Source organism: Ursus arctos, unplaced genomic scaffold (assembly GCF_023065955.2).
Source record: "Ursus arctos isolate Adak ecotype North America unplaced genomic scaffold, UrsArc2.0 scaffold_9, whole genome shotgun sequence".
NCBI lineage: Eukaryota > Metazoa > Chordata > Mammalia > Carnivora > Ursidae > Ursus > Ursus arctos.
This window is the reverse complement of record NW_026623111.1, coordinates 61,913,995-61,939,273: the sequence shown is the minus strand read 5'-3', so window position 1 is coordinate 61,939,273 and position 25,279 is coordinate 61,913,995. Positions and strand designations below refer to the sequence as shown.

The following is a 25,279-nucleotide window of genomic DNA, read 5'->3' as shown; positions in this document are numbered from 1 at the left end:
GGCTGATATCATCAGATTATGACACATGATGTCCCCCAATGCACCCTAAGGGTGTATTTGCCAAGTAACCAGAATGTCCATGTCAGCTGGCCGAGTCACCTTCATCTCTGGGTGGTGCTGAAAGTACGCTGACAGAATTGTGTTCCTTGACTTCACGCAGACCATCTGGTGACATTTATTCTTCAGCTCTATCAGTGCAGTTGGTTAGGTTACAGCCTTCTCTTATATCAAGTCACATTCCAGGCTTGCCTTCTTGATGAGTATTATATATTTTAAATGACAGTTGGAAAACTCAGTTCTGCAGGGATTGGAAATGAGTAATATATCCATATGGTTTTCTCATATTCTTTTAAGTACATCTTTAAAAGAAAGCCCAACAATTAACTAAAATGAACTCGAGTTCATTTTGATAAGAATGAAGCTAAAGATGATTAATCTATTGGATTAAACAAATATGGCATTAGAAGCGTAGGTGCTAGTGTCAGAGTGTAGAATGCACAGTCTGTGATCTTCTTTATATTGTGTGTACATTTAAGATACTATCAAACTCTTTTAATCACCACCCTTATGTTGGAAGCTTTGTTTGTCTTAGCTAGTGAAATGTCACTTCAACAAAACCAAAAGAATTTAAAAAAATACCCACATGCTTAGAAAGCAGAAAATAGCAAAATGTGGGAAAAAAGTCATCTTTGCAAGGAAAGGTCGGCAGAAACATATGGATCCCAAGTGAAATTAAAATAAGGTTTCTGTACAGACTAGATACTGTGGCAGATAACGATGCCACAGGCCAGACAGAAGGTTCCCAAGGCCCCAGGCTGCTTTCTTACTTCTGCTCGGCTGAAGACTTTATCCAACATTATTTTGGTGATAACACTTGTTATACATCCTCTGGATCCTCAGATGCTAAATCATCCTGTATTAGACTTCATCCAGGAAACCTAAAGGCCAACCATATTTCATCATTTCTTAAGTTTCAGTGATTATAAAACAGCCATCTGTACATGTCTGGAAGCATATTTTTATTTGGGTTATTATTTGATAATGTACAGACAATCCAATCTCCAATCCTCTCTAATGTGTCTATTTAAAAAAAGTCCATAGGAAATTTTTAAATGGTTGTATTTTTTATATTCATATTTTATTTAGTGGAAATGTACATAAGACTTCTTGCACCCATATTAAACAGGAAAAGAGTAAGTAATTACATAGAATGACAAAGCATATGTTCATTGAAAATGATTTGACTGTATTATCTCATTGATTTTTTTTTAATTAAGCAAACTGCCCATGTGCTTAGAGTTGGAGACTCTATAAGCATCCTCTATAGAAGGCTGTTCTGGAACTTTCCATCTAAACATACTCTTTTACTCTTGTTTAATATTAATGTATTAACCTATCTTGTTTTATGTATTAGACGCTTTTTATTACCAATCAGATCCAAAGTAGGAAGAGAGTAGTTTAGATGCTATAAAAGTAGCTTTGAGATTCAGCCCTAGCCAATAATCCCTCCCCTTAGGTACAGATTTTTGAGCTTACATGGTCAAAAACATGTGACCCTAAGCCACCTGCAGCAGATGCCTGACACGCTGACATTAGATGTTTATTCTTTGAGATTAAGGCAAATATGCAAGTACTGTTGGCCAGTTTGGAGATGGGGTAGAATGGTAATACATTACAAATTTATTAGTGATGCAAATATTAGCTGGAAGAGCTTGTTTGTCTAGAACAAGGATCGCAGGAATGATTACTTCAATGGGAGCAAGAGCGAGAGCGGTTGAGATACAGCATGATAGAAATGGGAAGTGGGATAGAAGTTAGTAGAGAGATGGAGTATGCTGTTTAAGGTTATGTGGTACCAATCAGGTTCCCAGCAGGCTAAAGAAAACATTCAAACTGGATAATCCAATAGAGAGATGATTTATAAAGGATGGGGAATGAATAGGTCCTAGGAAGGAGAAGATTCTAGAAGCAGAGACCTGTGCAGAGAGGGCCACCTGTAGAAGTTGTGCTCTTCAGTGGGAAGACCCTGCAGAGCAAGGGCCAAGGCATAGTGGAAAGCAAACTACATGTGGCATCCATCAAAAGACTTGAACTTGGGTGCCTGGGTAGCTCAGTCAGTTAAGCATCTGCCTTTAGGTCAGGTCATGATCCCAGGATCCTGGGATTGAGCCCAGGCTCCAACCCCCCTCTCATGCTCTGTCTCTCTCAAATAAATAAACAAAATCTTAAAAAAAAAGAGACTTGAACTTAAGTCTCTGCTCTGCAATGTGTACTAGCTAAGTCTGGATACTTGGTGCCTCAGTTCTCTCATTTAGGAAAGATGATCTTTTCCAGAAAATGATTGTGAGGGTCGGATTCTATAATTTGTATAAAAGTTACAAATGCCAAGCCTGACGGAGAAAGAAGGTTGAAAGAAATGAATGTTTAATCCCAAGAGGATGCAAAACTTAAAGGCACAAGTAAAAAGAAAGGAGGACCTTCTTTAGCTGAGGCAGGTCCTAAGGCTAATACATAGGAAGTAATTAGTTTACATATATGCGCTCACAGACAAATGTTTCAGAGACATATGTGTATAAATATGGGATCAGTAAGTCAGCAAAGCTAGGATGAGAGAAGGACAGAGAGGGAGAGGAAAAATACCTCCCCTCCACCCCTAAAAAAGTCCAAAACTTTTTCCTGAAGCATTAGGATCAAGAATATTAAATATCTGTTTTGCTAGTGGAAGTCTGACTAAAGGAAGAGCCAATAATGCAGATGCAATCACAGGGTTCATCCCCTCACATACTGGAAATGGAAGATCTTGAACCTTTGAACAAAGTGGAGATTGCAAGTATTTTGTCATATTTCTTCAGAAATTTATTTCATATTCACATATACATTTTTAGTCTGCACTATTAACTTTCTTAGTAAGCCACAGAAGGAGACTTAAAAACACTATTCTTTTTCCTCCTTGTTTCCCTATGGAACTAGCTTTCAGTTTAAATCCCAGCATATAGTAATATATGAAGAATGTCAATGCACTTTACTTTCTACAAGATACTCTTGTAAGAAAAATTACTAGTTAAAAGGGATGATACACTTCTTAAGTCTGCATCAGGGAAAAGAGAAATTATTTGTTTGATCTCATGAGTTTGGTATTGTGTTGTGATAGCATCTAACACGAATGCAGTTTAAAATTCTATGTGAAGTCCCTCTGTTTGGACTGTCAATTCAGGGTGGAAAACCATTTTGTTAGAAGTGTCAAGAATATGATGAATGGTGAAGATATCAACTGTGTTAGCTTATTTTTTTGACTGCCACATGATTCTTCTTGTACTATATCATGTATGAACAAAAAAGGCATTAATTCAAAGACTAGAAATTCAATGAGTTTTAAACTAATCACATCAAGGTGCAATGAATTTATCAGCAATATCTTTTACATATTGATGTCTGTGCACACTCCACTCCCTTGGTTTATATTTGTGCCACAGAAAGGAAATCATTAATGAATGCCTTTAAAATGCAAATTTGTCAAGGTCAGAGTTTCAAAAACAGAAGCGTGTTGGTTGAACCATGCACTGCATTTTATTTCTCTTTAGTAGTTGGTTGGATTATCAATCAAAATGTTGACTATAATTGTTTAAAAATTAATTTATAAAAGCTATTTTCAGCCTTTCCTTTGTCTGATGTGAGAGAGGAGATAGATCAGTACATACAATATAGATATTGCACTCTGGAACTGAGGTATCCCAAAGAATGTGGCTGAAAGAATTTTTGCAAAGTGAATCTTGCGTCCTCGATGACCCTCTACAAAAAAAGGGCTTATGCTTCTTGTAGAGGATACCCTTTGAAGTATCTCCCTAGCACCCCATTTCTAGGAAATGTCCTCTCTCCACCAGGGATGGTGCCCTGTCGGCCATGTTACATGTTCATGGTTGATTACACGTTCATGCCGCCGGGCTTGAGCTGCAATCCAGGGTGGACACCTGATCCAACCTAAGTCAGTACAGCAAAATCTTCTTGCCTGAGAATTTGAAATTAGGACCTGAACCTTCCAGGTTAGACTGTAGCCCATCCGTAAGTGCCCCATTTTAGAGCTTAACAGTGTTTCGTTTTGTCTTTACCTGGTTCACATTGGCATCTGTTACTATAACCAAATTTACTTCTTTCTTGGGATGACCTTCATGGATTGAATTCAAGACTGGTTTAGAAATGGCAGGCTTACTATTTACTGTCAAGTCATCCTGGGACCCTATTCCAACCACATGTTCTTCCCTCTGCGCCTTCTCATCCAGTCCGTGCATAGATGCTCAGCCTCCCAGCTTTTTCGCAGGCACATCTTACCTCTAGGCTACATACACTTCTCCGAGGCACAGGACTTCTCTTTACCTTTCCACTCTTAAGAGTGTTATTCTTCTGATTTTACTGTTAAACTCACAGTTTTGAATGAACCTAGGCTGTAGTATGTCATTGAAGACAAGATAGAAAGCAATAAAATAATACTAAATTGTATCTATTTTGAAAATAGTTTTAAGGACTCTTGGCTCTTCAGTTTCTTTCCCCTCTAACTTGTCTTAGCCACAGCAACCTGAACATTCTTCCAAAAGCATAGCTCTGTTCAAACCTCTCTGATGTTTAAATTTATTGTCTTCACTTTTTCTACACACAGAGTACATACACTAAAATGTTTTTATCTAAGGTAGAGGTTGGCAACGTTTTTTAATTAAAGGCCAGATAGTAAATACTTTAGGCTTCTGGGCCATATGGTTTCTGTCTCAGTTACTTGACTTTACTATTGTAGCACAAAAGTTGCCACAGACAGTGAGTAAACAAATGGGCATGGCTAGGTCCAATAGCCTGGGTGGTTCAGTTGGAAGAGAATCTGATTCTTGATCTCAGGGTCATGAGTTCAAGTCCCACAGTGGGTGTGGAGCCAACTTAAAAAAGAAAAAAACAAAACCAAAAAACCCTTCCACTTTATCTATAGAAACAGATGGTGGGTAGGATTGACTTAAAGTACTCTACATATTAGACTTTATCCAACTTTGCTTTGCTTTCTACTCTATCCTGTCATGCACTGAGTGCTCAACTGAAATTAAGTTTCTGTGTCCTTTAGGTGCTCTGTACATTCATTATTCTATACTTCTGTTCCCTTGGATGGGGGCTGGGGTGGGGCAAAGGGAAACTGATTTCTCCAAGCACATTTGCTATACAAAATGTCTGTATATCAACTTTAAGATAATATGTAGTCATACTATTTGTTAAAAGTAGGATGATAATATTCCAGAGAAATCATAATAAAATGCATGATTAAAATACAATGCTAATACTATGATACAAGTAATACCATGAGACAGATAAAGAAGATAGTAAAAAAATTGTGCTTATTTTTAAAAATATGCTTGCTCTTCTACTTATCTTAATAACTGATGTCATCCTTCTACCAGCCCCCACTCTCAGGTAGAAGCTGGTTATGCCTTTTCTTCCTACAGTTTCTTCCCTTCATCTGTATAAATCTTAAAAGTGCGATCCATCTTTCAAGATGTAGTTTAAATACTCCTTCCTTTATCAATCCTGATCTCTCTGGCTAAGAGTATTTCTCATTCTTTGGAATTCCTATCACAGACCATCATACTATTTTAGTCTTAGTATTATGGTTACTTGTGATATAGGAAAGACTTTAGGATTTAAGCCAACAGCCAAGAAGGATTTCTTGAGATGCCTTTGGTGCAAAAAGGTGGTTTTATTAAAGCACAGAGACAGGACACATGGGCAGAAAAAGCTGCGCTGGGGTCATGAGAAGTGGCTGATTATATACTTTCAAGTTGGGAGGGGGTTAGGGATAGTGTAAGTCTCCAAGGAATTTTGGAAGCAATTTGGAAAGGTCATTTGTTATTGTCTAATAAAACCTTAGTCATGAGACCCTTCAGATGTATATCGGTGGGTCATATGCTTAGGGGATGATTGCCAACACGTATCATGCGGGGGTAGAGATAAAAGAAGTTTCCAAAGGAACGTCTATAATCAAGTAGACTTATAGGATCCTGTGGGTTGGGCTAAGGTTGCCTTTTGCCAGTAGCAAAGTATTAACAGCCAGGCAGCTGATTTCCTAGAAGAAGCTCGCTCTGCTTGTTTCAAGGACTTGTCAGTGGGCTAACGGTAGTAAGGAAATTTAATCATTTTTCTTCTACCTTTGTTTCCCACATCAATTTGTTTAAGTATCTTAGTTCAATGAGTAAAGATATAACTGGAGTATCTCTTAATAGGTCTGGGTATCCCAAGGATTGGTGCTTTGCGGAGAGTAGGCATTAAGTAGTTACATGATTAATACATTTTAAAAATTTGTAAAAATGGATTTCTTCAATTGAAGCTCCCTTTATTTGATGAAGAAGTATTAACTTTGTATAAAGATCAGGGCCAAAAGCAAACCTCTGGTTTAGTTACCTTTAAAAAATATCCTCAGGCACTATTAGTCCAGTGTTATTGAACTTAAGTTGGTATTTTTGCTAGCCAAATTTGCTACATGTGAAACCCATTGGCCATTTGGGGATTGACAACTTTCCTACTGCTCCTTTCAAAGAACTTCCCAAGAAAACTGGGATAGATAATCTATGTGCCATATGTGCTGTTAAAATAAAGTTGGATATGCACTAATCAAGCGGTTTCCATGAGAAACACAAGGACTCAAAACTATGAAAAATCTTTTTAATTGTAGTACTTATGGTAGGCACTCCAAATAGCAAAATTACATTTCAAACTTTTTTATCTAAAAAAATAGTTTATACCAAAGCTTAAATATCTTGGAGCAGAAACACTATGGCTGTGTAAATGTTATATAAAAAAGTTTGAAACAAGCAAAAAAAAAAAGTATTTTCATGTTGCCTACAAAATCTTTAAATTAGTGCTTAGCTTGAAAGAGCCTTTCTAAAATTTTTTTTTGCTTTATGAAAATGGTGGAGACAAAGGTATAGGGTGCCCCTCGACCATGACAGAGTGCAGGGAAGAAAACAAGGACAGACAAACTTGAATTCTCTCAGCTGAATGGATTAGCTAAGAATGTCACCATTTAGACATTGTCCTTAGGTATAACTCCCAGGATCATCCCGTCGTCCTTCTTATTTGTTTGTTTCTTTTGAGGAAGGTGATAGATATGAAAGAATTAAGATTGAATACTGTTAATTTTTAATGCACCCAGCATCAAAAGCCAACTGGTTGAAAACTGGAAATGTTGATCAAAAAGACAATGTCAATAGAAGCATCTTAAAAACTATAAATTGTTATCCACATTTGTTTTTATTGTTATTTTCCAAGTTTTATAACATATCATAAAATCAATATTACAAAGATAATTTAAACTCTTCCAAGTTTTTCTATATTGTAACCCCTTAAAAGTAGGTGTAAACATGCAACTTGTTTGTTTAAAGTAATCTGGGAGAAACAGATTGAAAGATTACTTACGTCCTTTGTAATTTTAATCATTCTCAGCTGTAACTTGTTTCATCTCCCTTCTGAGTTGTCTGTTTCTATCTACAGTCACTCCCGTTCTTTGAATTTGTTATTTAAAATTCCTACTTTTGTGTCCATAGTAGCTAAAAAGATTTGTACTTGTCTTACAAGATTCTCAAAGAAGTAGATTGGATCTTCTTCTTCTTTTGAAATCTAATTTCTCTTTTTCCTCCAGAGTCTGAATTTACCAAGCAGAGGAATAGTATCAATTACGTGCAATGGATAATTTAAAAATTCCCAATTTCTTATCTATTTTCTTCCATTTATAGCCTTTTATTGAAATTATGAATGGCAGCAAAATGACTAAGTTAAGGTTCATAGAGATTACAGAATGTTAGAAATTGTAGATGTCTTTGAAAACAGATCTGCTGTAGCTACTTTAAGTGAAAGGGACTTATTAAGGAATATAAGTAGCTCATAGAGTCATTTAGATTGTTGAAGAGGGAGAGCAAAGGCCAAGCATTCAGGATCCCCAAGAACACTCCAGCACCGCGCTGCAAGGGAGCTGCCTGCTGGTTCTGTGGAGATGACGGAGGAGGTGAGCGGAGCGGGAACCACCTAAGGAGCTCCAGATGCTGCCTCCAGCGCACAGCCTCCGTCATGACCTGCACCAGCAAAAACGACACCCGTGCCCTGCCCCTTTCCTCCTGTAACTGGGTTCTGATTCAAAGTATTTAGCGTACGTGGGTGGGATCTAAACCTGCCTACAGGGCAGTTTAGGAAATGCCCATTCTAAGCTTTTTCTAGCCTGCAGAAGGGCATGTGTAGAGGGGAGTTAGATCAGTGTTGAGTGAGTGCAGTCAGGGTGTCCTCCATTTCAGTCAACTTTTATCTTCTGTTTTCCTTGATTCTCACCTCTTCCCCAGCTGGGACGCCGATAAACAGCAAAATGACTGGAATTCGAAACTTGGAATATGAATCAAGTTGTGTCAAGATGCCTCGAGGACTTATGAGAACTATTTTCCCATTTCCGTCTTTGTAACTTCCTTATCTGGTGGTGAAAAATGTACCTTCCCTTTTCTCTATTTACTGCATTTGTCAACCCTTTTGTATGTAATCCCTTTCTTACCACCATTGCTGCCTTCCCCCGCAACACTGATTCCTTCATCATGCAGGAGTTCTGGCATGGTCACCACTCAGACTCTGACACTCTGAACCTTGCTGCTGCATTGCCTGGGCACTTCCTACACCCATTTGGGCTCTGACACCCTCGGGCGTGGGGGGGGGGGGGTGACCCTTGCAAAAATGTCCTCCATATATTAGTTGGGTTTCAGAATCCCCCACCAGGCTGCTCCCTGTTCTGAAGCTCTCCTTAACTCTGCTTGGGTTCAGCCCCACACCAAGTGGCAGCCTGGTGCAGAATTCCTCTTCACACTGTTGGTTCTTATACCCTGCACTCTGCTGCCAGCTGCCTTCTTGCCCCACTCATGCTCCCACATTCTGGACAGCTTGTCTTCCAGGGCAGACTCTCCTCTGCCTGTTCTGCTTTGACATCCTGAGCTGGGGTGACACCCATGCATGGAAGACCATAATTGGGTTCCAGCTACTCCACAATGAGCGTCCCCCTTGTACGGAAGTTCTTCTGCCTTCACTTAGGCTAAGAAACCTCACACTGGTCTGTGCCAGCTCTACACACACACACACACACACACACACACACACACACCCTCCTCACCTGGCCCGTTCTTTGACTCCTTATGTTCGGCCACTCCCTCCCACGTGGACATTTCTCTCACCCTTCTCGGGCTCCAGTACCCCATGCCAGGTGGCCCCTCCCTGTACCAGAGGGATACGACTCAATCTGCTTGGCCTCTGACGCCCTGCTCTGGACTAATGTAGCTCCTGTCCACCCTGACACCATTTGCTTGCACCCATCTAATGGCTTTTGGTCTGAATTGTTCTGTAAGGGAATGGAAAGGAAGAGAAAGAAGAGATAGAGTTTGACACCTGGAACATGGTGTCAGGGAAATGGGAGTACAAATGAGGTAAGACTCAAAGGTATGGTTGTGTATGTGAGGACACAGTGACTGTCACGTTTCTCTGGAGCACAGAATACACGGGGGTCTTGTTGGAAGTGCCGATAAAGAGCTAATCTGAGCTGCTATGGTAGAGCGCCTTAAGTCGTTAGGAAATGATCTCCCATTGGCAGTTGTTAGGTAGGTGATTGATGTGATTGACTTTGCACTTGGGAAAATTAATCACATTGAAGCGTGTGGGTGTGGGAAGACGGAATACTACTAGAATAATTCCACTGAGCGTTGAGAAACTGATCCGGAGAAGAAGGGAGGCAGTTACATGACTTTCATTCCGGGAGACCAGTCTGAGCCCGACCTAGTTTGTGAAGGTCTGACATTGCACAGGAGATAAGACTTTTATCAACCTAGCTGCTGCGTAGCTTGGCTTTCTGGGGATGTTCTGGACGCTGTGGCTGCAACACCTAGATTCCTCTGGGACTGAGGCATTCATTCCTCACAGCCAGGAGCTTGGCTGCTGACAGCTCCCAGCTGAGTTCCTTCTCATAATTGCCCTAAACCAAAGGAAGCTGCTTTGCCCAAGGGTATGCTTCCTCCGGAGGGGGAGCCCACATTTAATGACTGGTCCCTGAAGGGACACAAAACACTGGCTCCGTGGCCTCACTCAATTCAGGACTGTAAAAGACCATCACAGCTCCAGAGCGATGCTGGGGTTGGCTGAGGCTTCCTTTGCAATTGGGTCATGGTTCAGCTTGCCCTCTGACCATTCCTATCTGCTTCCCTCACCCTCCAAGTTGTGCTTCTGAGAGAGCATGCTTCAATATACCTCCTGCATGCAAATCTCAGAGTCTCAGGTCCGTTTCTGGGAAACTGGATTTAAAACACACTTAATCTCAAATGCAGACTCTGGTGTCATGTGCAGAGATATTAATTTAGTAGTAATCACACTCTCCGGAAGCATTTCCTCTGCTCTCAGGAACTAGTTTAGGTACTGGGGAAATCTACTGTAATGACTGTACTCAATACAAGTTAAAGAAGCTTTGTCACCTATAGGCATGAAGATTTATTTTCTTCCTCTGAATCACTGTAGATATCATATAATGAATCACTCCACATGTAATGTGGACATGAATCACTTCCGCTGTGGTACTTAACTTCCAGGAGAGTCATATGTGTCATTGTGGATGTCATACAAAGATATTTACTCAAAATAATAGAGATTATGTGACTTTTAACACATAAAGGATACGTTTATTTTATTTTTCTATGTTTATAGTTGTTGCCTTTTTGCCCTTCTGTTAGTTGTTTGTGGGGGTGGGGGGAGATGGAAATAACTTCGTGATAAGATATTGGAAAGGTGAACTCCTGAGAGCAGGGAATAAGATTTGTGCTTAGAACAGCAATAGATACATAGTAGGTATCAAGAAACAGTTAAATGAAAGTCAGTCAAAGGAACAAACAGGAGAATAAATAAATAAAATCTAACACAAATTCCATAGGAGCTACCTACCAAAAGAGGTAGACGATGATAGTGAACACTTTAAATTATCAGGTGTCAATCTCACGCAATTTGAACTGCATGAAACGGGAGTTTAAAGTGTTTTTGGATTTATTAGCATATTTTATGTAACAGTGATAAATTCTAGCATCGAATTAGAAGTTTGGTTTGGTACAGAGAGCCATTTTCAAAGACTAGAGGCCTTAATGGATTGTGAAGTAAAATACTTCAGCAGAAGTCCAGATAACTTGATAAAAGAAATATCATTTTAGATTTGTTTACCTATTTCACTCTGACCTCTCTCTCTCTGCTTAGACATCTGCATTCCCTATCCCATTCTTGATTTACACAGGGTTGCAGCAGGTCTATCGAGGTGCAAAAGTCAGTTTGAAACTTTACCTGGCTAGTGTCCAGCTGACACAATGCCCAGGGCCTCTCACTTGAGACAGGGAACAGAAAGCGTTGCTGTCAATAGTGCTGCTTCTTCAGTGAAATTGCCAAACATGCCCTTGCTTTCACTGTCCCTCACTATTGCTTGGGAATAGGGTGGTCAACAGCCCCCTTCACCATGGACCATCCCAAGGGCGCTCCAGTTTTAGCGCTGAAAGCCCTGTCTCCCTGGACACCCCTCCGTCTGGGGCAAATCTGGACAGTTGGTTGTGTCCATAATTAATGACCTTCCCCTAGTTTTTGCTAGGTAAAAGAGATTTGATTAATTATTTGTCTCTCCAAGGTGAGGCCACTTCCCTGCTTCATTATAGATCTTACATGAACAAATTTCCAGAATTGGGCTCAATTAATTACCCAGACAAACAGACACAAAAATGTAATATGCTTTAGTATGGCAATTAGTTCTGCTGGTCTTGTAGTCAGGACGGAAGAACTGAGTAGGAAAACACGAGGAGGGCCTGAGAATTTTGAGGATGAACAAGTTTTAAGTTCAAGATATTTTGCTTTAGTTTAGGCCTAGGACACGATAGGTTCTTGGATCAATTTGTGGGGTCCCAGAAGATGAGCAGGCAATGAATCAAGAAGCCAGGGGAGGTGGGAATCCAAACTAGTGTAGCCAATTGGGAAAACAGTATGGAGGTTCCTCAGAAAGTTAAAAATAGAACTGACGACCCAGCAATTGCACTACTAAGTATTTACCTAAAGGATACAAAAAATACTGATTCAAAGGGGCACATGCACCCTGATGTTTATAGCAGCATTACCAACAATAACCAAATTGTGGAAAGAACCCAAATGTCCATCTACTGATGAATGGATAAAGAAGAGGCGGTACACACACACACACACACACACACACACACACACACATGCTGGAATATAACTCAGCCATCAAAAAGAATGAAATCTTGCCATGTGCAATGACATGGATGGAGCAAGAGTGTATTATACTAAGAGAAATAAGTCAGTCAGAGAAAGACAACTACCATATGATTTCACTCATATTTGGAATTTAAGAAACAAAACAGATGAACATAGGGGAAGGGGGAAAGAAAAAAAGAGAGTGAGGCAAACCATAAGAGACTCTTAACCATAGAAAACAAATTGGGGGTCGATGGAGGGAGGTGGGTAGGGGATGGGCTAAATGGGGGATGGGCATTAAGAAGGGCACTTGTTGGGATGAGCACTGGTTGTTATATGTAAGTGATGAATCACTAAGTTCTACTCTTGAAACCAATATTACACTATATGTTACTAACTAGAATTTAAATAAATACTTGAAACAACAACAACAACAAAATAAGCTAGGCGAAAAGAAAGCCAATAAATGTGAGATTAAAATACTTCATCATGAGTATGTAGTGAGCATCCTGTCTCATATTTATCAATCTTTTGTCCCCCTTTTAAACCAGGTGTTATTACTTTCTGGCAGATTCCCCCCGCCCCGATTTTATTCAGTTATGTACTGATATGGTATTAATTGCTAAGGGTATATCATATCTTTGATTCTGTCTTGATTAAAAATAAAGTTGAAAATGGAGACCAGCTTTAATCAACAGCCTGTTTCAGCTTTGCTGTGGGAAGGCAAGGAGATCAATGTATCCACAGCTGGGCCCCAAGGTGAAAGAAGAGGAGGTATAGCACAGTCCTGGAGAACCCATGGCTACAGAGGAATCAAAATTTTGGAACCTCAACAAAAGATGAAGCCAAAGAGAACAGAATTAGGAAGCTTTGAATACAGTCATCCCTTTCCATAGCCTTTCTTCAAAAGCTCAATTATTTGAAAATAATGGAGGCTTTATGTTTATTTCTAACAAAACTGTAAGTTATCTTCCACTCAGCCAGCCAGCCACTTGTCCTCTCAGTACCTTCTCTACTGCAGCAGGTAAGTGGATGGTACTGGAATGTCCATCTCCAGGTGGCAGATATTTCCAGACTGGGGGTCTGTCTGAGTTTATTATGAATGGTGAGCTCTATTCATATCCCTCAGTTTAGCTACTATAGGGGTGATGGTCCAAGGTACCATTTTTTTGTGCCCTGATACTACGGTAGCCTCCTGACTGGTCTCCTTGCTTTCATTCTTGCTGCTTCCACATCCATTGTGTCCTATCAGCTAGAATGATCTTTGAAAAGCAGAGATCATAATACTTTACCCTCTATCCCACCCCATGGGTTAAAACCCTCTAATGGACTCCTATCACACTTAATTACAAAATATCTGAACTGTTTGTCACAGTCTACAAAGCACCACATAACCTGGCCCCTGCCTGCCTGTCTTACTTCATCTTACCCACAAAGCTCTAGCCGTTCTGCTTTTCTTTCTGTTTCTCACATGTGCCAAGCCAATCCCTACGGTGAGCTGCAGAAACTAGGAGTGTTTCCTCTTTTGGTTCTCTGAATAGCTGGTTGCCTTTTGTTAGTCACCTGGCCCATCATTCTCTATCATATTACCATATTTTAACTCTGCAAACCACCGGCTAAGATGGACATTTACTTATTAATTTTTTCCTCCTCCACCAGACTAGACTGCAAGCTTCATGAAAGCAGGACTTGCCATCTTGTTCTGTGCATTAACTGTAAGTACTAGAACCGTGCCTCATAGATAATTGGTACTCAGTAGATCTTTGTTAAGTGACTGGTTTCTATTCCCAAAGAGCTTACCAGTTTGGTTGTACATGGAAGATAATGTAAATGAAAAGTTAAATACACATGACAACAAACAGAAGAGATGCTAAAAGGCAACATGTGGTTCAGTACTATATGAACTTTTTCTCATAAAGCATCGACTTAGATACAATGTAAAGGAGGAGGGGACACCTCATATTCCCGTCAGCGAGACTGCAAGTTCTAAAAGCCAGTTTTAACAAGGGGAAGGCAGAAGTCACAGGTGGAGGTGATGGGCAGGAGAGAGGAGAGAAGGCAGAATGAGTAAGCAGAGAGGGTGAATGCAGCTTCGGCTCCAGCACAAGTTTGGCAAGGAGGGCCTAGCTTGCTGCAAGATGAAATTTTTAATTATCTGGAATTTGGGGGAGATGACAGTTGGATGGAATATTTTGAGGTACAACTTTCCAGTCCTAAAGAGTTCTGCCAAGGGCCTGACCTCAACCCCCCGCCCCCCTCCCCCCGCCTGTTTTGGCTCTATGAGAGGAAACTTCAAAGTCGGTTTATAAACAAAGAGGAAGTTGCCTTACTTAGGTAGCCCCGCGGCAAGTACTGCAGGCCCAGCGCCTGCGGTAGTGGGGGTGGGGCGGAGCGGGGAGGCCACCACCTCCCTTGGAATGGCTAGTTTCGAGTCTCAGCCACGGCGTGCCGTTTTTTCCGCACAGCTGCTGAAATAGGCCAGGCCTGCAGGCTACGTGGGTCTGTTTAGTTTTAGAGGACATTTGTTGTTCTAAACTCCTTTTCCCCTTCCGAAATCTGGCAAGCCTTAGTCTTGTACCACTCCGCACGAACACACAAGTGTGCGTGTCTGGCTTCAGATCAGGCCCCGCCCTCAGACGCTCACTGACACACAGACAGACCTGGCCAGATCTTGCTCTTGGCCTTGATTGAAGCGGCTTCTCTGGAGCCACTAGCCGCAGGGCCCGCTCAGCCTCCTCCCTTAAAGGGGACCGCCCGGCTGCGCTTCGCCAGAGCGGAGCCCTAGGAAGAAAGTTTGGAGTGCCGAGGCGAGTTGGGCCGCGGGATAAGGGAACCAGCGGACGGGGATCTCCACTCGAAGTTTGTGCGGCCGTCCCCGCGTCCCGGGGGCGTCTGCGCCGCCGCGCACTGCAGCCGCCGGACTTCGGCGCTCCGGGCTGCAGGGCACTGCCGGTCCGGTTCCGCGGAGGGTGCTAGAGGCTCGGCCAGAAGCCGAGAGGGAACTTCTCTTGAGCGCTGTCGCCGTGGGCCCTCATTGTCTGCAGGAACTCTCCGGAATCCGGAGGGGGAGGACTGGATCGCTCTTCCACTGGGATTCGCCAAGAGTTCCGGCGGCAGCTGCGGCGGTTGCAGTGTCTCCCTTTGTCCTCCTAGGACCTCCCTCCCTTCCTTTTTCCCTCCCTCTGTCAGTTAGTGGGTCCTGCTGCCCCGGGCGCCGGCGCCCCAGCAGCTCGCTGTCCCCCACCCAGGGTGCGTCCCTGGTAACTCTTAACCACTTCAGCGTCCCCATCGAGTCGAGCCGAGGGGGCGGCGAGCAGGAGGCAGCCGCAGGCCCCTGGCCGCAGGATGGTGGCGGGTCTGTCTTTGGCCCGCAGTCCCGGGAGCTGGCTCGTCCCCGGGCTGTGGCTGCTGGTGCTCAGCGGTCCTGGGGGGCCGGTGAGCGCCCAGGAGCAGCCCTCCTGCAGAGGAGCCTTTGATCTCTACTTCGTCCTAGACAAGTGAGTGCCGGAGGGAGGTCCAGGGTCTTCTGGTAGTGGCACTGGATGAGCTGTGGCTGGGGAGACGGAGATGCGCGTGAGCCCTGGGGAGTGGTGCTAGAAAACCGACGACGGGTGCTTTGTGCTATCCCGGTCCGAAGGGCAAGCGCTTTCTTATCTCTGCGGGCTGGGCGGTGGTGATCAGAGGAGCCCGGAGCTGCTGGGCTCTCTGGGGAGGTGGGGTAGTCACGGTTTGCCAGTCCTGGGGCCTCTTGGGAAATGGGAGAGTGTCTGTTTGGGGTATCCGTCTGCGTCCCTGGAACCCAGACGGGCTTCTCGGCCCCCTCTGTCTTCACCCCCCCTTGAGCTGGCTGAAGTTTGCCAGGTCTGATCCTGATAACAGCGCTTTCGTTGTAGCCAGGAAAACCCTAGGGTTAACATACTCAAGGTGGTTTGCATTTCCTGTGAAGGAAGGTTGTGTTTATTTTGAAGAGGTTGTGTTTATTTTGAACTGCAAACAGTTGGGCAGGTGGTACCCGAAGAGGGGTTGGCTTCCCTGATTCTTTTAGCGCCAAAGTTTCAGCTACCGATACTGTTACTTTGCTTGAAGTAGAGGCCAGGTTACCTCCACGTGAATGTTTTGGTTTTGTTTGTTTGTTTGTTTCTGATCAGTTCAATTTCATTTTACAGGTCTGGGAGTGTGGCAAATAATTGGATTGAAATTTACAATTTTGTCCAGCAACTTACAGAGAGATTCGTGAGGTATTTCTTCCACTTTACTTTTCTAGGCAGGGGAGTTTGAGGTGGAGGGAAGTAGACTGAAGTGTAAGGTAGTCCTTTTTTGAAACCGTTTGCAGGGAAAACCTCTCCTGAAATGTTGATTTTTAAGTGCCTCAAGACCATTATTACACGCATGTAGTTATTAGGACTGCCCTTCAGTGGTTCAGGGCTTATTTCATCTGGATGCCAGCAACTTGGCTCAGGCCCTGGGGAAGCATCTTCAAATACTATTACAAATGTCTTTTCCTTTCTGAATTTTCATCTGTTTTGAATTTCAGTTACGCTTTCTCATAATTTATCACATTAAACAAATTTTATGCTAATAGTATCCATGATATATTTTTCTTTCCACACAATTCTTAGCATTGTAGAGGTCCTCATTAAAAAGAAAAAAAAAAGTGTTGGTAAACTTCAAATGAACATGTGTTAATAACCCACTACCAGAAAAGGCACTTGTGTGTGTTTAAAGAAACGACTTGTGTTTACCCAATGTGTGGGTGTGTGGCTGGTTTAAAATTTAACTGTTCTATATATGCAATCAGCCTTACTAGGAAAGACTGGTTTTTTCTCCTATAAAAAGCCTAACTGCTATGAAATCCAGCTTACTCTCTTATTTAGAGGTAACTAGGAATTAGTGGCATCTCTATTTTAAAGTAACCCCAGAACACAAGGCTTTTGAGCCTTTCCTCTTCTTTTTCTTTCTTTTTTTTTTTTTAAAGGAAAAAAAATGCAATGAGCAAATGCAAGTTTATCAAGATAATGGAAAGGACACAAAAAGGAGCTGTATCATTAAATATTGCTTCTTTCAGTCTTGTTAGCCCAAATGTTTTCTGTAAAACAGGCTTGGATGATCAAAACATTTTGAAAGTCATGTTGCAAGTAACTTCAAACAATCTGTAGAGGCCTAGGCAATCCTTGCTTTCAGTTATTGGCAGCAGTAAACTTATCCCTATAAAAATGTATGCTTGTCCATGTTCAATCATCAGTCTCCTGTTTAAGAAGCCAAGTATAACACTCTCATTTCTGGACAGGGTCTGAAGTAAAACTGTCTAGGAAAGAAAAATAAATAAGGCCTTATATCTTTAAATGTTAAAGGCAGCGGAGACAGTTGTTTATAAATTTTCTGATTTAATCCGAGAGTGTGCAGAGAGTATCACCTAGATTTTGATTGAAAGTAACGGATCATTTCAATACAACATTTTGAAGAAGTGGGGCTTTTATTTATTTGGTCTGGTTTGCAAGTTGGAATTCTATGATACACAGTTCTCTGGCTCAAATTTAGTTGCTTAGTTACTAACTCATAATACATTGTAGAAAGCGAATCAAGGCTGACTACTGGAGACAATGTCTTCAAATATGGATAAGCCTTTGAGATCATTCTGATCTTCAGTTTATAGGTCTTAGTTTCCTGTCTTCAGTTTCACATCTTAGCAGTAGTTGAGTAGAGTGTCTTGGAGACAAGAACCATTCTGTGAGATAAATGCCTAAAGCTTAAAAGATGTAGCTACCTGGGGCAGGTGTTGCCAGTAGGAAGTATGGTGTTTGAGACTCGGACAATTGAAAATGTCGAATCAAAACTGAGTTGCTAGTCTCTTTCACATTGTCCATGATACTTTTCAAGTATTCTTGCTTCTGGGTCACTTTTGTCTGAACTCATATCATAATTATGGTAATTAAATCAAACTGACTGCTCTCCAGCCCTTAATATTGCTAATGACAATCGCTCAGGAGGGTCTGGCATCCTTTAAAGAGATGAGGTAGAACAGGGAAAATACTTAAGGGAAGAAGTATTTTCTACGAAAGGATTTTACATTGGCTCAGAATTCATCTTTCTAGTGAGTTTCTTCCCTAAATGGTGTTATGGGTCATGGAGGATTGTTTGAGTGCTGAGAAGCACTGACTAAATCCAAGATGGCTTACGCAGTAATGTTAAGCAGAGTTAGTGTATCTATTTAGGGAGTTCCATTTAAAAGAAGCCTGGACCATCAGAGTCTGATTTTAACTGAGACTCCATAGTTATGTATCTGTATTGTATCAATATTTCTTTTAAAAATGTTTTAACTGCCTCTTTTCTTATTTTGCAGCCCTCAAATGAGATTATCTTTCATTGTGTTTTCTTCTCAAGCAACCATTATTTTGCCATTAACTGGAGACAGGTTAGTGCATTATCATTTCACTGTAGGCTTTTAGTAGAGACTAATCTTGGAGGAATGATTGATATTTCCAAGTGGTGATTCAGGCCTCCCAGTGGAATCAAGCAAATGCACAGACAACTCAGCTCTGTTCACTAATAGAGGAGAAAGGAGGTATGAGTAATATAAAAGAGCAGATAATCTGAAAATGAGTATCGTTCTTGTTGGCTGTGGAACGTACAATGAAACCCAATCTGCCTTAGTTGTGTATTCACTACTTCCCACCTTTCCCCTCTCTGTTACTGTAAGTAGTTCTACAGCTTTCTTGTTTAAATGTAATTAATCAACTAGGAATTTGCAGAACATTAGGGAGGAGAAAGATACAGATCTCTTTGGATAATTTACTAGATTCAGCAGCCATTCCGCCATCTCCCATCCTCTACTCTGAGATCCACTGATGCTGAATATATTTACATTTGTAAAGGAACTTGCTTTCTATTTTTTATTTTATTTATATATATATATACACACACATAATACTACATATAAACTTGTAAATATATGTAAAAATATATATTATATATTATATATAAATACAACTATAAAGATTATACATGTAAATGAAAAATATATATAATCTTGTGAAAGATACGGCTTTTTCCAAATCAGTGCCGTGGTATTTCATATGACCATTTCTATGTCATCTGAAACCATGTGACAAGTTAGAAGTACTCACGGACATATTTTAAAGAATGGCTGCTTTCCATGGGATCAGTTTTGAGGACTAGACTATGAGTTCCAAAGTGGGAAGGGAGATTTTCTTCTTCATTTTTTATATCTACTTTATTGAACACTATGTATGAAAAGATAGTTTTTGCTCAATTCTTGTTGAATGAATGGATGGGTTAGCATTATTTTGAAATCATATTTCTCCAAACTGTCATTTTAGTAAGGGAGACTGGTGTACTTTGTTTTGCAGAATATGTGGATTTCTGAAAAGCTATACGTGAATACAGCTTTTTTTATAAATTATTTTTTTCTTTAAAAATGTCAAGAAAATGTAATATTTATTTATGTATTTTGTTTTTTGTTTCAACTTTTTATTTAAACTCTGGTTAAGGAAACATAATATTCAAAGGGACTCAGGGAGAGAACTTATTTATATTTGCAGAATTGATTTGGAAAATTATGTTTATATATATATAAATAAACTTCTAATTGATTTGTAGTTTCAGTTTTACTTTTTCTGGAGAGGAAATACCTCTGTAGATGAGGAGTCCAGCTTACGACCTCTGTCTTCTCATTGATACTTTCCTTCCATGCTTTCTGGTGTGCGCTGGGTGTCATCAAGAGTCAGAACAGTAGTAGTCCTTTATCACCCACACACAACAGCTCTGCTAGTTTTTCATTGCCTAGCTTAATTTTCGAAGATCCAGATAGATCTCCTCATGGAGTCCACTCATTAGGAGAAAGAAAGAAATGGTAACATTTACAGAGTGCACATGTAGGGAAAAGCACTTAGCATAACTCCAGACACAGAGTAGACTCTCGGTAATTGTCACCTGCATATGCTGTGCCAGGTGCTCTGTGAGGCACTTTACATATGGCTCCTCCAGCATTTGAAGATGAGGTGTAGTGATTGGCCAACAAAATTGGTATTGCTTAGAAATGCATGGAAAGGGTTTAGAATGAAATCTAAATTAGAGATTCTTCCTTTATCATTTGGTTGAATCTAATAGAGCGGAGGACTGGGATGAAGAGGCTTCTATTTGAAGAGGTAGCATAAACAAGCATGTTGCAGTTAAGAGTCACTGAACCAATTTACTAGCCAAATGGTCATGGACAAGACACTTAACCTCTTTGTGCCTCAGTTTTGTCCATTTCTGTAATGATGACAATGATGATGGTGATAACAATACCTGCCTCATAAGGCTGTTGTGAGAATGAAGTCAGTGAATGTGGAGAATGCAGGACAGAGCCTGGTGCATATGAATTCAAGAGGTGAAAGCTCTGTCGTCATTATTATTTGTTACTACTACTACTATTACTATTTGGACCTAGGGAATACGTAGTATTTTCATGATTAGTGAGGAACGATGCTTACATAAAGGGATAAATGTCCTGCTTGAAAGGATTTATAATATCCTAGGAGGAATGTTAACAACGCTACTTACAACTTATATACAGGTTGCTCCTCTGTCCCTTTTCAAATAGAGAGACGTTGGTTTTAACGAATCGCACTATTTGTGGCATGCGGACTTAGTGTGGGGTGGCAGAAAGTTCACTAGGAAGGCCTAGGTTAGAATTATAGCTGTGCCACTTACTGATTGAGAGACGTGGGGCAAATCATCTACTCGGTGTGTCAGTTTTTATGTGTGTAAACCGCAGACATAATTGGCCATGTTCTCTTTCTTTTCTTTTTTTTTGAATCTTTATTATTGATACTTTTCTGTGCTTTCTTAAGAGAGTTGTCGTAAAGATCAAACTAAGACAATGCAGAGAAAAGTACTTTGTATATCTCAGAACAGTCTCCATTAAAGGGTATTATTTTCTGCTCCTAATTGTTCTTTTACTAATTTTATTAAATCAGTGACTTCTCAAACTTCTCTGTCCTGGGTATTTGGGTATTGGGTCACTTTTCATCCGTTACCTGCTCTCAAGTGTATAGAAACAGTTCACATTTTTAGATACACAATCACTGAACAAATGTTTCCACAACTATTGTGGATCTTTGTTTCGAAGCCTAGGCATCGGAATTCTACTTATCAACTTTCTTGATGTCATACATCATACTCACAGACCTGAGTAAATGAGACACATGGCAGGTTTCACAATTTCGGTTCTATTGCTCACAATTCTTCATTTCTTTTCTTATTATGAGAAGTACTTCTTTCATGTTTCTCAGAGTGTTGCTAAATATTTTCGGTAGTGATGAAGATTGGAAGGTAGTAAGTCCTTACGATAGAGCAGCGTCTTATAGAATTTCAGCATGGGGTCCAATACTATGTAGGTACATGAATAGAATAATAAACTTGGCAAGAAATGATCAGTTAAACATTTTATATACTCATAAAAACTTTACTCTTTTAAGTGTTTCAGTTTGAAACACTGTCTTCTCTTCTCTTGCCGCCATGATTTTTATCCTCTCTCTGTTAGCGCATTCGTCCACTTACCTACTACCTGCTGGCCTACCTTATACATGATGTATTGAGTATTATGGGCTCTGGGGGTGATACAAAGATGCATAATCTAGTGTGTGTGCGAGTAAGGAGTTTGCACATAAATAGCTCAGGGCTGTATTATAGGATCAGATCAAAGAAGAGTACCATGTTGATTCAATATGGACAAATCTGGCTCTCAATATTAGAGAATCTGAATCAAGAGTCATTTTTAAGGATATTTTTAGTTACTATGCTACATAATTGAGGATAGTGAATTATGTTCACTTCTATTCAATATGATCTTAATGATGTAAAAGTGATTTAGTTGAAAACATTTAGTGAACAATTATTATGTGTTAGGCAGTGTGCAAAATGCTTTCCATTCATTACCTCATTTAATCCTCATATTAATACATGTAATACATACTATTATTATCTTAACTTTACAGATGAGGAAATGGAAGCCAAGAAAGGTAATGTAGCTTATCCAAGGACATACAGTTAATACGTGGTGAGGGTATATTAGCCAGAGTCGTCTTTTAAAGTATAAAGTAGGGCATGCCCCTCTCGTGCTTATGACAGATCTAATTAATGGCTTAGACTAGAAAGCCCACATCTCCCAATGGCCTAAAAGCCCTACCTGATTGCCTTACCCAGTCCTGTCCTACGACATTATGTGCCTCAGTTTAGCCCACTGGTCTTTCCATTCCCTGAATAGGCCAAGCTTGTTCCCACATTAGGAATTTTGCTTTCTCTGCCCGAGAACTTCCCCTGGCTAGCTCATTCTTATTATTTAGGCATCATCCCGTGCAGCCCCTCCTCTGAGACCCTTAGCCTGGCCATCAGGTCTGCAGGCACCCTGGCTCTCCTCCCCGGAAATCCGTCATGATAGTCTCTTTGGTTATCACTTTTTGAAATTATTCTGTTAATTAATTTATTTTAATCTCCATCACCCTAACATAAATTGCATGAGAGCAGGGGGGTCTTCTTTGTCTTGCTCACCTATACATTCGATACCAGTACAGAGCCTGGCACACAGTAGATGCTCAACAAGTACTTGTTGGGTGAATGGTTAAATTGGTCTGACTCCAGAGCCTAGTTATTAACTACTCTCATATATTTTCTCCTTTGAGAAATGATAAATGATGACTTAGATTTGCTAAGTTTCTTTCCTGCTCTTGTAGATCAGTTATGACCATTTCCAACTCTCTTTTCAATGTATTTGTCCCCAAATTGAGAAAGTCGTATCATTGTTTGACCTGAGCACACTAATCAATTACTTAGGAAAAAATTTTCCATAGGCAAACTTACAGGAAATCAAAGAGAGAAGTCATTTGATTAAGTTTAGATAATATATACATTTCTATTATTTGAAAAGATTTCTTCTTATTCCTTAAAATCTGAATTAAAATTTGACTTGTGGGGGCGCCTGGGTGGCACAGCGGTTAAGCGTCTGCCTTCAGCTCAGGGCATGATCCCAGCGTTCTGGGATCGAGTCCCACATCAGGCTCCTCCGCTATGAGCCTGCTTCTTCCTCTCCCACTCCCCCTGCTTGTGTTCCCTCTCTCGCTGGCTGTCTCTATCTCTGTCAAATAAATAAATAAATAAAACCTTTAAAAAAAAATTGACTTGTGATAAAACAGTCCTTCATAAGAATTGGCAACTTATAAATTGGTTCATCAATTTTGCACAGAAATTTGGCAGTATCTGTAAAAGTTTAGAAGGTTCCTATCAGCCATTCTACTTTTTAGGATTGTGTTCCACTGAAATCCTAGCACCAGTGTGCAAAGATAGGTAAGTGCAAAACTGGACACTGCAGTGTTGTTCATAATAGTGAAAATTGTATTCAATCTAAATGCGTTTCAATTGATGTACTTAAATATATATATATATATATAGACTGGAAAATCCATGTACATTTACATAAAATATATCTAAGATACATTAATTGAGAAAAGCAGGTGGCGGAACACTCTGTTAAGTATGATTTTATTTTTCTAAAATAAAAACAAAAATCTTTAACTGTTTTTATGGGGTGTGTGTGTGTGTGTGTGTGTTCATAAATTCATGGAAAAAAGTTTGGAAGATATGCAACAAACTCCTGACGACAATACTGTCTTAGCAGTGAGATTCAGGGTAAGGAAAACCTTCATTTTTTAATTTCCATACACCTTGGCTATTCAATTTTATTTCAATATTATTATTTGTAAAAAAAAATTAAACAAATGCTCAAACTTAAAAAAAAAAATGTTACTGACTTCTTTAGCCAGACTTTCTTGGGGTCAGAATGGAATTTAGGGGTTGGAAAGAGAAAATATTCAGGAATAGCACATACCCAGTTGCTACCTTGGGGGATCCTGAAGGCTCCTTGTTAAAATGAAAACACCAGGAGTGGACCTTGAGTCAGGTAGACACAGAAGCTATATACTAGTTGTGTGACCTTGGGCAAGTAATTTCACTTCCTGCTGGCCAGTTCTCTTGCCCATTAGAAGGAGCTAATCGTTCCTACCATATCACAGTATTGGGATGATTAAATGCCTATGACGCATGAGAAGGCCTAACTGATGTGGGAAGGAGTCTAAGGTCGCAGTGGGATTTGGAGGTTATCAGTGTACACTACCATCGTCATTTTCATCCTCAGGTGCCAGGATTCTAGCAGTAGTTTAGAGAGGTCAAATGAATTTGCTCGAAGTGACACAGCTAAGTAGTTCGAACCAGAGTTCACGTCCAGGTCTGACTCCGGAGCGTGAGCGCGTAACCACTGCATTGCCTCAGACTTACTGTGTTCCCTTTTCTCCACTTTTCACAATTAGTCAGAATTTGTCATAATTCAAAGGCGTATTCTTCCTCTAAGTCTATTCTCTTCTCTTGCAAACCAGTGATGTGGTGAGAGGAAGTGAATGTAGTTTTTTTGTTGTTGTTAATTGTGTTAGAGAAGTGATTACTCCTGGCTAGGAAAGTTTGGGCCACACATCATGCTAATCCTGAGAGGTCTGGGCAAGACAGCAGCTCAGATTCTAGTCATGGCTATGCTAATAGTTACTTTCAATGCAGTCCCATATCTGCTTTATATTCTAGAAAACGAAATACATTGTTACTCAAACCTGGGAGACAAACCTGGCACACCCAAGTGGTAAAATGCAGACATCCATTTCTCAGGCTCAGTAAGGCATTGAATGGGAAAGTGGGGTAAAAAACTATACCAGATGCAACCAGTGTGGACTTCAGGTGTGACCCACGTACCACACTTTGGTAAGCGCAGACTAAGCTGGAGAGATTTTTTTTCACCAAACCCAGAGTGTACAGAGCGTTCTGTAAGCAACTGTTGTTGAATCTAGGACTGCTACCTTGGATTCATTGGTCTGGACTCTGGACCACAGAGACATTGGCATATGTTGGCTTTAGAGTGACATGTTTAATAAACAATAAGCAAGTTTTGATTCATGACAAACACCGCAAA

The 25,279-nt window shown here is 40.6% G+C and overlaps 1 protein-coding gene across 3 annotated transcripts in view; it reads left to right on the top strand.

Annotated features, from left to right (window-relative positions):
- The first annotated feature begins 14,944 nt into the window (after positions 1–14,944).
- The window catches only part of ANTXR2 (ANTXR cell adhesion molecule 2), a 140,507-nt gene continuing 130,172 nt past the window's right edge, over positions 14,945–25,279 (top strand). The window contains exons 1-3 of one of the 3 annotated variants that reach the window (XM_057309870.1): positions 14,945–15,077; positions 16,437–16,508; positions 18,611–18,682. In XM_057309870.1, the coding sequence (XP_057165853.1) occupies positions 18,618–18,682 (65 nt within the window). In that variant the 5' untranslated portion in view covers positions 14,945–15,077; positions 16,437–16,508; positions 18,611–18,617. Of the gene's footprint in view, positions 15,768–16,436; positions 16,509–18,610; positions 18,683–25,279 lie in introns of all 3 variants that reach the window. The other 2 variants (XM_026509890.4, XM_057309869.1) reach the window with 2 other exon arrangements.